This window comes from Anolis carolinensis, chromosome 4, assembly GCF_035594765.1.
Source record: "Anolis carolinensis isolate JA03-04 chromosome 4, rAnoCar3.1.pri, whole genome shotgun sequence".
NCBI classification, from domain to species: domain Eukaryota; kingdom Metazoa; phylum Chordata; class Lepidosauria; order Squamata; family Dactyloidae; genus Anolis; species Anolis carolinensis.
Genome location: NC_085844.1, coordinates 38,764,455 through 38,776,863, shown reverse-complemented (window position 1 = coordinate 38,776,863; position 12,409 = coordinate 38,764,455). Strand labels below are relative to the sequence as shown.

Genomic DNA, 12,409 nt, shown 5'->3' with positions numbered 1-12,409 from the left:
GCTAGGGGACGCTGGGCGGGAGGCGGGGCCAGGGCGTGGGAGGCCAGCTAGACCAGGGCACACTGGGCGGGAGGCAGGGCACCGTCACGGCGGTGCCCCGCCTCCTGCCCAGTGTGCCATGGCCCCGCCTCCCTCGCTGCGTGGGAGGCGGGGTCAGGGCACGCTGGGCGGGAGGCGGGGCACCGCCCTAATGGTGCCCCGCCTCCCGCCCAGTGCGCAAAGCTCAGATCGGCCATGTCTCCCTAAATTGCTGGACGCACGCGCAGATCGGCTGGCCAATCTGCGCGTGCGCCCAGCAACTTCAGTGCTTTGCAGTTTGGTGCGGCGGCAGCGGCAGTGCTACGGGGCGCTGTCGAGGCGTCGACAGCACCCCCTAGTGGCGTGCGCCCGAGGCGGCAGCTTAACCGGCCTCATAGGTTAAACCGGCCCTGCCTGGAACCAAACTCTAGTGGATACTCAGGGCCCATTGTATCTAGAGGGCCAAAGACTCACCACTTCTAGCACAGGAGAAAAGGGTGATTGAAGGATGCAATTTGCAAGTGTTTTCATATCTTGCTTATCACTATTTTTGTAAAATTAAATGCTCCAAGTACACATGTATTTAAAGACTGAAACAATATTATATATAATTATAAGGTTTAATGTGTTTAACTCATGATACTCAATACATGGAATTAATCAATGGTATGTATAGAGAAGCAACTTCATGAACATGCTTATCAATGAATATAGGCCAAAGAAAAACTGGAAACTGGAGAAGCATAGACAATACGTATTGCTGTTAATACCGGTTTTCTTTTCTTTTCTTAAGGTAATGATTTTATAATTCATCGCAACAGTTCTGAAATTGAGATCAGTCGAGTAGCAAACCGGATTCTTGATGAAATAATACATCCATTTCAAGAAATTCAAATTGATGATAATGAATATGCCTGCCTAAAAGCTATTGTTTTCTTTGATCCAGGTATGTTTCCACCTCTCCCGAATACATTCACCATGAGTCAAAGTCAACATTTTTTGTGTGTCAGGAGTGACTTGAGAAAGTGCAAGTCACTTCTGGTGTGAAAGAATTGGCCGTCTGCAAGGATGTTGCCCAGGGGATGCCCGGATGCTTGGATGTTTTACCATCCTTATGGGAGACTTCTCTCATGTCCCCACATGTGGAGCTGAAGCTGACAAAGGGAACTCATCCGCATTCTCTCGGGATTTGAACTGGCAACCTTCAGGTCAGCAAACCAACCTTAAGGTCAGCAGTCCTGCCAGCACAAGGGTTTAACCCACTGCACCACCGGGGGCTCCAAAGTCAACATGATGACAATAAACATCAACACACTTTAGTAGTCTTTTATTAATTTCTGCTGTATTCCAGATGCACAATTCTTAGTAGAGTTTGGTCCTGGAATACATTTTTGGTGTTAGAGATGAGTGCCCCCCCCCCCAATCTCAAGTAATCATAAAGGTTTTTTTTTAACACCCTCCCCACAATGTATGCATGAAATCCTAAAACAGAATTAAGGAATGGAGATTCATTTAAGAGCACAAACAAGTTCTGAGACCTTACATTTTCACCTTAAGCCTCTTGTCTCTCTCTGTCCTCCTGGAATGGGTAATTCTGTGCCTCACGGGTTGTTGTCGTGGTTATGTCTCTTTGTGCAAGTGTTTTAAATTAGTGTTTGTTATAATAGGTTGCATTATATAATTATTTTAAGTACTTCTTAATTGTTCTCCATTTAGCCTTTGTTTGAATTTATACTGTGAGTCACCGCAGTTTCTTATTGGGAGGAAGAAGCATCATATATTAAATACAATTAATTAATTAATTGAACCTTCTATGTTCCCTTAAGATGCAAAAGGACTAAGTAATTCAATGAAGATCAGGAACATGAGGTTTCAAGTTCAGATTAGTTTGGAGGATTATATCAACGATCGCCAGTATGACTCCAGGGGACGCTTTGGAGAACTCCTCTTGTTGCTGCCTACTCTGCAGAGTATTACCTGGCAAATGGTTGAGCAAATACAATTTGTGAAACTCTTTGGAATGGTTAAAATTGACAGCTTGCTTCAGGAAATGTTATTAGGAGGTGAGTGTATCAGTAGGCTTTGCAAGTGACTCCTTTTCTTCATTGGTCTAAGGCATTGCAGAGCTGCTGGTATTTGGAACAAATGATAGGGAGCTAGAGGGCTCAATACTTTGACTAAGTATAAAGAAAATGCTTGTTCTTAAGTTGTTCTGTTTAGACCAGTGTTGGTCAACTTCTCTAAGTATTGTTGAACAAGCTAGAATAAATCCTCATCCTTGGCTGTTCTGGCAAGGAATCCTGGAAATTGTATTCAAAAACATGTGAAAGGCCACAAATTGATCCCCTCTAATTTAGACCTTTGGATCGAACTAGAAATGCAAATGAAAGTGTGGTCATGATGATGTCAATGATTATAGCAGAAACCATTTTACTATCCTAGAAGGCAGTGATCAGTAGAGGTTTTCTAGCTTTGTTTCCGTATCTCTCATAGAGATTTATAAACTATTATATACATTGTTTATTTTAAGCATGCAATGTATGTTACACATTGGCTGAATCTGAATGGGAATCAGCCGGTATAAATCCTAAACTTGCTTGTTCACCTTCCTCCCTGACTATCTCTGCCCAATACTCCCATGAAGACCAATTCGTATTTCATGAAGAGGAACTCAGTTTTCATCTTGACTTTTGATCGATTATAGCCCAAATCATATATGTTCGACATTTTATGTACAACTTGGAGTAACTTCAAATCAGGAGCTGGAATGTGCCAAAAAGCCATATTTAAGATAACCTTTCTTTTTCTGGGTTTGGATATAATATGTAAGAATTAAGTGTTCAAAGGCCCCGGGCTGGAACTGAGAAATTTCACTTTGTTCCAGAAACATTTTTTAAAAAAATCTCACATTTCTCAGTATGAAGAAATGGAAAAATGTTGAGAAATTCTTCTATAAAAGAAAGTGAAATTGTCATTCAGCCTTAGGTCTAGATGCATGGAAAGGCATTTATTAGGTACAACATATTTTGCAATACATATTTCAGGGACTCTGCAAATAAAGATTATATGAATTTGTGTTATACAAATCTATTGATAAAATATCATACAAGCATGTAGCACATACTGTAAAATCCAGAATCAATCAAACAAACAATAATACAGTACTTAATTTGTTTTGCCTAATTAATATGAAACTAATAATGATTCAAGGGTACTCTAAATGCCAATTAAAATATTTATATAGGAAAAGAAATTATTATTTCTATATTTTACAAAATTATTACAAGAACATATCATTTTACATACAACAGAGAATGAAATCAGAGGAAACAACAGAGAGAAAAGTAACGGCATGTGCAGACTCATCTAAAACTATCTTTTAAAACAGGGCTAGGCAAAGTATGGCTTGCAGGTTGCATGTAGCTTCAAAGGCTCAATTTTTTGTCCCTTAATGCTCTAGGTGCTGTCATTTTGGCTGCATCTCTGCCACCTCTGCTCGCTTTTAAGTCCAGGAGAGGTCCAGTCTAAAAAGAGTGAACAGGGAGTGACTTTGGGTTTTTTAAATGGCCCATGCGAGATTTAAAACATGGTGAAAATGCCCTCTAGATCCTCAATGCAAACTATCTAGAGGGCAGTTTGGTGCAAAAATGCTTCTAATTTGTTTTGTTGAGGAGTGTAGCTCACTAAGTTTTCCTGGGAACCCAATGTGTTCTCCTATTCACCCACAGTTGCTCAATTCTGTTTTAAAAGAAGATATTAAACTAACCATATCCAAGTTGTGATATTAGTGCTATCTGCTTAGAATTATGTTCTGTGAACAATACAGGCCCACTGAACAGCAGTGTATAATAGAATGAGCAGAGCGGGGAGCGGATCCTTCAGGCAGGGGAGAATCCTTTTTAATCCCACCACTGCCACCAATATAATAAAAATGACTGACTGATTGGAGAGGCTACTCCTTCAGGCAGGGGGGAATCTTTTATATCTCACCACTGCCACCAATATAAAGAAGGCGCTGACACCAAATATATCGGACACCTCTCCACTCTACACACGCTCACACGCAAGCACATATGTGAGAGGCGAGGGTAAACCGTTTGATTTTAGATTTTCTTTTAAAATGGTAGCTGTCACCAACCTAAAATATCTTTATAATTTTTGTTGTTAAATGTGTCTGAGGCAAACTTCTCCCATTCCCTGCCCACACTGTTTCTACCCCTGGCTCCCAAACTGATGTTCACTATGAGGCTTTTCTGTGGTATTTTATTGTTGTATTGCTGGAACTTTTATAAAGACTTCTTGATGGAAATATACACTGTGGAGGCTTTTGAAAATTGAAAAGAGAATAAAAAATATTTTTCTTAAAATAGGCAAATGACTACTTCAGAGAGGTACATTAGCGTAAACAGTTACAGACATTCTTCAGCTTAACTTAGTTTCTAACAGTTCCAACCAACCAATCTGTCTATTGGTCACAAAAACCCTCGCTCTATTTGCTGAGAATAGTCACGAGTTGTTAATTAACTCTAACCTAGAGTCCTTCTATTAACCAGCCCAGTAGTGAGAGTCAATCCCTTGAGTTATTTTCCCCTCAAGAGATCCAAACTGCCTGACCTAGCCTGTCAGTTTCACAGTGTTTCAGTTCTCTCTCTCTCACACACACACACCAAACTCCAAAACCGAACTGCTCTCTTCAAACCCTAAAACAGAACTCCCTGGATCTCTTTTTTCCCCTCTGCACTCTAAGACTTGGCTCCTCCCATCTGCTCTGGCTGGCCAATCCTAGGAGTCTCTCTCTAAGCTCCTCCCCCATTCTAACCACACTCAAGAAGGCTGCCTGGCATTCCTGAACAAAATGGAGGCTTGCCTCACTCACTGTTACCCAGGCTTCATTCCAGGCCTAATAGGTAAGGTGTTCACCACACAGTGCTTTTTGGATTCAGTGGCTAACATCCTCCTCAGTATTTACAAGTTTATAAACTGGATTTATAATGCTGTAACTTGAAAATTACCAGTTGAACATGCCTCTTCCCCAGCCTAAAGTTTCAGAATGGCAGTGCCCCATATTTTGGGAAGATGACGTAACAGATGTAATTATATTGACAGAGGTCTGCCATCATAGTTGCATTTGATCATGCTGGGTCTTGGCCACTAAATCCTGTATCACATCTAATGTGCAATTGTTTCCATCTTTGCTTCTATCAAAAAGTGAGATGCTTCAGTCCAAAGACCTTACATCTTATTTTAATTTTAAAAATGCAGAATTTCCTGGAGCAACATGTTAATTTGAACTGATGCATGCTTGGTGGGTTTGTTGCAGGTGGTTCTAATGATGCTTCCAATCTCCATCCAACACATCCTCATCTAGCACAAGACCCACTCACTGGAGAAACTTTGCTTATTAGTCCAGTGACTGTTCCTGTACATTCAGAACAGATATGTAAGTTTATTTGCAAATTCAATTTAATTATAGTTTTTGTGGCTAATTTTCATTTAATGAGGCATAAGTGAATAATATTTGTCAACAGCATCAAGTTCGTTTGTGTTCCATCATTCCATCCATGCAATGAATTTTGGTTCAAGTTATTGTATCAGATACGGACACAAATATATTTGTGGTCAAAAAAAGACTTTTAGAGGGCACAAAACATGCTTCAAAGAAATCCTTAATAGCCGTTTGCCATGTATGTGCTATTATTTTGTAGTTTGAGCTTGATTCATTGTAGGGATGGAATGAATATTCAAACATATTTGAAATACTGTATTTTTAAAAAATATGTTTTTGGAGAAAAATCCTGGATAGATGATAATTTTTACATTTCAGCACTTATTCTATGCAAAACTTGCATGTGGTTGTTTTGTTCAGAAAGCATTTGCTTTCCATAGGAAGTATTATTTCCTGCACAGAAATTGGTATAATTGCTTACTTTTCTTGTGTGGGCAGGACCTGCATTGTAAATAGGTTCCACATACTTTTTTGCAGTGGGAAGAAAATAGCTAAAGTGACTTGTTGCTTTCTTCAAGAAGAAAGCAAAACTACACACTTCCTTCATTGCCAGTTTGCACTTTAAGTGACTTCAACTAATCAGGAATTCTGTAATGAAAATATGGTATTAAAGACAGATATAGGTTGGTGTCTTTCATGTCAGTCAAGGTGGTAAATCTATTCTGCATTTTAGTCTGAACGTCAAAAAAGTCACCCAAGGTGCTGAATCTTTTTGGGTTCCTGGCATGGAAGAAACCAGTTATATTGCTGAAAAACAAGCCAAGGCTTTGCACTCACTCTGGACAGCGCAGGGGCTGGCGTGAGCACCCATTTGCTGAAGCAGATGGGTTGTCTTCATTCTAAATTGGATGTGGAATGAGAGGAAATGTTTTAATTGCTAGAGAGGAAAAAGGATTGAACAGTCAGGTCCCTGTTTGAGAAAATAGCATGATCTTGGAGATACCTTTAGTATAACCAAACTGACTAGAGATTTTTGCAGCAGGCTAATTTGTTAATGTTAAAATATTATCCTGCTTGCCCCATTTCAAACTCTAGTGAAGTCTTGTATGGAACCTTACTGAGGGCAAAGAAAAACACTTTTTCTTTTGCAACCTGCTGCCCACTTCATCCAAGCCCATTCTCTAGAATAAAGTTGACAGCCGGTTGACTATGCAAGTCGGCTTCTGGGACAGAGCTTTTGTCCATTCTAGGCTCTTAATATGAGTCTGTAATATTACCATTCTTAGCCTCTATGCCCACTCTTCCTACTTCTATTACTTGTCAACCTTCTCAAATGTTGAGTTTAGTCACCGGTTTAAAGGTTAGGAAGGAAATCAACTTGAATGTGTGAGCAGCCCATTCCAGATGCAATATAGCAGTATTGGCTTTGATACAAAATATTTTCTTTGTTGTTAAGTGAATTATTCTGCATATGTTTCACAATATTTCTGAACAATTTGATGATGTTGGGAGCCTTAAGTTGGAAACAGCAAAGTCAGGCATTGGATATCCCCATATGGCATCTTAGCATATTGCTTTGAGCCCAACTTTAACATAGAGGTTGACATGCCGATTATGTAAAGTAGTTATACTGTGGGATCTTCTGATATCTTTATGTTGCAGTTTGTCCAATTTCTCCCTGTTTTAAAGGACTAGAACTCATGGAGTAAAAGGGCTAGCACTCCCAGCATTTTACAGCCAGTGTAGTTGGAGGATTCTGGAAGGTTAATCAATAGCAACAACAAAATGTTTCTAAGCTCTGTTAGAGGCATGAGTTTCGGTCAGCTGTCAGACTATCCAGTAACTAGATTCTTGCTGCATGCCATGATAAACTCTGTGAGCTAAATTCAGTGTTAGCTCCAAATACAGAAGGCCAATTGAAATGAATGGGACTAGTTAGTTACCATTTAGCTATGATCCATTGATTCCAATGATTCTGCCTGAATTGGGATGGACACTAATTTTAGTTCTTGGGTAGTAACCAATAAAAGTTACAGACATGTATACATTCCACTTCTTTTCTGAGCCAAGGCTTTGTTATTGCGACTGCATCTGCCCCCACTCTGTGCTTCTGGCACAAGCTTGATTAGATTATTGGTTAATTTATTTCAAATTCTTTTCCAGCAACTCCTGAAACTCCACTTCCTTCTCCTCCACAAGGCTCTGGCCAGGAATACAAGATATCTACAAACCAAGTTACGGTTATTTCCCAGCCATCTCTTCCAAAACAAAAGCCATTATGATATTGATCAATATTTTTGTAGTACCATCACTGTGTTAAAGCATTATGACACTGAAAAACTCAGGACACAGAACTTCGACCCTCTCTTTAACAAGACAAGCACTGTTCTCTTTGGAGAAGTTTTTAAAAATCTATGTGGAGCATGAAAGAGATCATTTTTTGCTGACATTTTTTTTAAAAAAAACTGAATTCAGACAGAATTTTTTGTTTCTAAGAGATAAATGGATTAAAAACTGTTCCATATTTGCATTGCCTTTGAATCATAATTGAGGAGGTTTAATTTATTGTCTCTGTATACCATTTGTCATCTTAAAAATCTTAAGTAATATTCATTGCTGAATGCAAAGCCCAATTTTAATGAAACTGAAATCTGAAATGTAGAAATAATGAAACAGCAAAGTGAGTGGTTTTAACAGTTAATCAAGGTAGGCGTCTCATTTTCTTGAGTATACAGTACAGGTTGAAAGCCAAAACGCTTCCTGAAAGCATCTATAAATGATATGTGTGTGCGCGCATATGTGATGAAACGTTGCACATGTTTAATCAGAAATAAGGCCCACTGAACTGAATGGCGCCCACAACCAAGGAAGTATACATAAGAATGCAAGCTGTGTAAAAGAAGTCACACTCATTTCAGTGCAATTTATTTTTAAGTCAGTGAATTTTGCTGTGGGACTAGCTTCAAAAGTACATGTATGTCTACTCTTAAATAGCAAAATATTTTATGATTTTAATGTACAGCTATTTTCTTGTTACATGCTTTGTTATCATGAGAAAATTATTTAAAATTTGAATAATTTAATACAATAATAATATAAGAATGCTACTAAAACCAAGAAACCCTTCTGCCTCAACAACTGCTGGTCCGTACCATGCTAGTGGGTGATGAATTTGTTTTGGCTTTTCAACTGAATTTTAAAGTAATTCTCCACATTCTCAAATTCTCTACATTCCCAAACAAAACATGTGTAATATCATGAATAGCATTATTAAACTCTGTACTAAAATCCAGAATCCGTCAGTGAATTCAACACCATTAGTCGCCCCTTCCCTGCATTTCCTTAGGCCTGCATTGAAAAAATAAGACATTTTGAAGATTTTTTTTTAAAAAAAAACTGATTTGATTTTTTAAAAATTCTTTTTGGAATGAGTGTTTTATTTTCTTTAAAATGAAGATGCTGCATTCCACATACATTGCAGTACATCTCTTGCATCCAACACTATATTTTAGCAATGCTATTGATGAAGCATTGCTGCCAGCAATATTTAGGCATTCTTATTGTGGATATAATAATCATGAAAACAGAGAGAGCGCAGGTGAACATTTTAGCTCTGTCCATCCTCAGTCCTTGTCTCTGTTGCCCTCCATGTGTTGAGGCTCAATGTATGTAGTCTGTCCATGCAAGGCCCCAGTGCAATTTGGGACCATGACAGTGAATGTTGTGGTGCTGCTGCTGCATGTACATCACAGGGGTTCTTGGGAACATTTGTTGACAGGGAATCTGCCATTGTCTTCTTCTGAAGGTGAGAAGTTATAATATGACCAACGGTATCCCTCGCCAAGTAGGGATTTATATCATGGTTTCCCAGAATCCTAGTCCAAAACTACAACCACTTCACTAGCTCAATTATTTAATCTGTTAAGTTCCAAACTAGATAGGTCTTTTATCTGTTCTAACATAGTTCTTCATAATTTTTATATTAACTTCAAGATATACTTAATGCAAGTTTAGTTTTATTAATTCAATAAACAAACAAAGCCTATTTCCATTCTGCACTATCACCACAATTTTCCCCTTGAAAAAATAAAATGGGCAAACCCTTAATCTTCTATCCATAGGCATTGTGTTGATTACTCTTTGTTATACTGTGTGATATTCAGTTATTTCCCAGGTAATGTCAGAGCCCCTGGATCTCATGGAAATGACTCCATGGCATGGGAACTATCCACAACAATGTTGTCTAAGGAAATGGGCTGTGGCCAGATTTCATCCTCTGAGCAGCAACTCTGATGTGATTTAGATGCAGGGATGGGGGGGGGGATTAGAAGGAGCACCACTAACAGCTATGGACGTGTTAGAACCAGACATAAGCCAAGTTGCTCCACCAAGAGACCCATGCACAAGCATTCTATGATACAATTTCTCCATTTTTGGTCTCCATCTGGAAGCTATGAGCCATCTGGAACTAGTGAACAATATTTGGGATGCTATGTACTGAATTAGGCAACTGCCCTTTTAAGATCACCACACTTGAGAATGGGAAGGACACAAGTGTTGACTTGGATTGAGAATTTTGATTCCAGACCTTTGTGGACCAAGTTATTTATTTGGAGCATTCCCAAGGTTCTGCTACTTGGGTTTTCTTGTGTTTGTTGTTTCAACTCCAGGACAGTACAGGGTGGAGATAATGGAGAAAGAAAGGAGCTGTCCTATAGATGTTTAAAGCCTGGTTTTGTTTAACTTATTGTGTTACATGAGCAGTGCAGCATGAATCTGGAGGAACAGAGGTTTTGGTGCCTACTGTAGCACATTCTTTGATTTACAATAGAATGAGTTTGTAGACTGCCAAAATGTTCAGATATCAGAATTGAAACTGTTGTCTTTTTGTTTGAACTTTTAATACTATTGCCTGTTTTATAAAAAAGTACTTTTCCTTGTTAAATAATACGTATATTGTAATTTATTAAGAATTTGATTTATTTTCTAAGTGTAAAATTATTTTTCTAAATCTAATTGTGCCAAATCAAAATGACTAGCTTTGTTAAAACAGCCTCCTGTGCTGAGCTTTCTGAACTATGATGTAATATGTGAATGTAAGCTTGAGTAGCCATGAAATGGTTGCTGCAAATGTTTTCAGATTGACTGTTTTTCATCAATCCTCAATAAACAGATATTGAAAACATATGAAAGTTAAATGGAGCTTGAAGTAACCTCCTCCCTTCCCCCATGCTGTGTAAACAGCAATGTTGCTGCTTTTTGAAAATTGGCTGGTGTAGTCATAAGCATAAAAAGGTAAAACTTATTTGAAATCAGATGAAAAACACACAGCAACCCAAACTACATTGGCTAGAGCTGTAATTAGGCTAATTGTCTCCTATTCAATTTCCTTACATTCTTCATTGAATTTCTAAAATTCCTTAGAAATTTAGTGTACTTTGAAAATGGCAGCAATAGAATTATAAGGTGATGGTTCCCCCCCCCCCTTTTTTTGATATTTCAGATAAGAAATCACATAGCAGAAGTTATATTTGGGAAAAGAGGGCTTTCTAGTAGATCTACAATAAAATCCAAAGTTCTGCTGTCATTGGCATTGCCAGGCATCCTGTATTTTAAGGAATTGTCCCTTATTTCAAGCAAATGTCCTGTGTCCCATTTTCTTGTTCTTCGTGTTCCATATTTTGGGCAGTATTGCCCCTACCCCTGCCCCCTCACCTAGCAGCAGTGTTGGCAACACATGCCTACTGGCCTGGGCCCTGTCCAGACCAATTGCACCAGTGCCAAGGCCTACCCCAATCCTTCCAGCCCTTTCAAGCCCTCTGCTTGAAAGGGCTAGCTGGAAAGTCTTTGGTGGGCCTGACACAGTTCAAGGCCAATGGAGATCACCTGTCCACGGGCAGGTATGTGCCAGGTTGGGGGAGGGGGAACAATCAAGGCAGCAGTTTTCCTTGGTAACCATCCCCCCCCCAACCCGGCATGCACCCGCTATTGGCTCAGCCCAGATGTGTCCCTATGGGCCGAGGCCCCAGAAGTCCCATCCTCCAGAAGTTCTTGCCCCCCAGGTGTCACTTAGCTGTTGTGTGTGTGGATTTAGTTAAGTCAGGTCCATAGCTTGTACAGTTTAGAGTCTTTCTAGTGGTGACATGTCAGGGAAATGGTGAAACTTTGATCCTGCAGCTCCTGGACATGCCTTCCCCTTCCACATACTCTAGTTTTGGAGCTATTGGTGGGTGTGGAATAATGGCTCTGTTTGAACTTTCCTCCACTTCCATGGGGACATATCTGGTCATAGAAATTCTTTTCAACACCTACAGAGGATGGTCCTTAGTACCAAAGAGCCCCACAGCTGCCTTGCCCAGTGCTGAGGATTGGTCCCTTAGTATTATCTTTATTCAGGGGCAAAAGATAAATTAAGGTTTTGTTCCAAGCTGGGTCGTTTTATGCTTTCAACATGTATCTAGCCAGGCATGTAGCCAGGGGCTTCACCCCCCCCCCCGAAATTCTCAGGGTGGTCCGTGAGAATGCCTTACATTTATTATTTAAACTGTTACGTTTATTCATATCATGATCTGATCACCATGCTCAATATATCCCATATGCATGGGGGTATTGGGATAACAATACAAAAGGTTTGCTAGGTTAGACCCTCTCCCGCTCAGACTCAGCCCCCCCCCCCCCGAACCAAAATCCCAGCCCCTCCCGAAACAAAATCCTGGCTACGGGCCTGTATCTAGCCTTTCATTTTCAGAAAAGAAAATGATTTGCAGTAAAGAGTGAGTGCTTAAAACCAAAAATGTTTTGATTTTGCATTTTTTCCATTTTGGAATACCTGTATTTACATATACGTATATTATGAGATATCTTAGCAATGAGACCCAAGTCTAAACACAACTTTCCTGTATGTTTCATATATTCCTTATAAACATAGCACAAAGGTAATATTAT

General features: G+C 39.5%; 1 protein-coding gene across 6 annotated transcripts in view; it reads left to right on the top strand.

The window, feature by feature from the left end:
• The window catches only part of hnf4g (hepatocyte nuclear factor 4 gamma), a 76,988-nt gene extending 66,339 nt beyond the window's left edge, over positions 1-10,649 (top strand). For 5 of the 6 annotated variants that reach the window (XM_062980252.1, XM_008108605.3, XM_062980253.1 and 2 more), the window contains 4 exons: positions 812-964; positions 1,845-2,081; positions 5,339-5,458; positions 7,628-10,649. In XM_062980252.1, coding sequence (XP_062836322.1) covers positions 812-964; positions 1,845-2,081; positions 5,339-5,458; positions 7,628-7,746 — 629 coding nt within the window. In that variant the 3' untranslated portion in view covers positions 7,747-10,649. The remainder of the gene's footprint in view (positions 1-811; positions 965-1,844; positions 2,082-5,338; positions 5,459-7,627) is intronic. The other variant, XM_062980254.1, reaches the window with a different exon arrangement.
• The last annotated feature ends 1,760 nt before the right edge of the window (positions 10,650-12,409 follow it).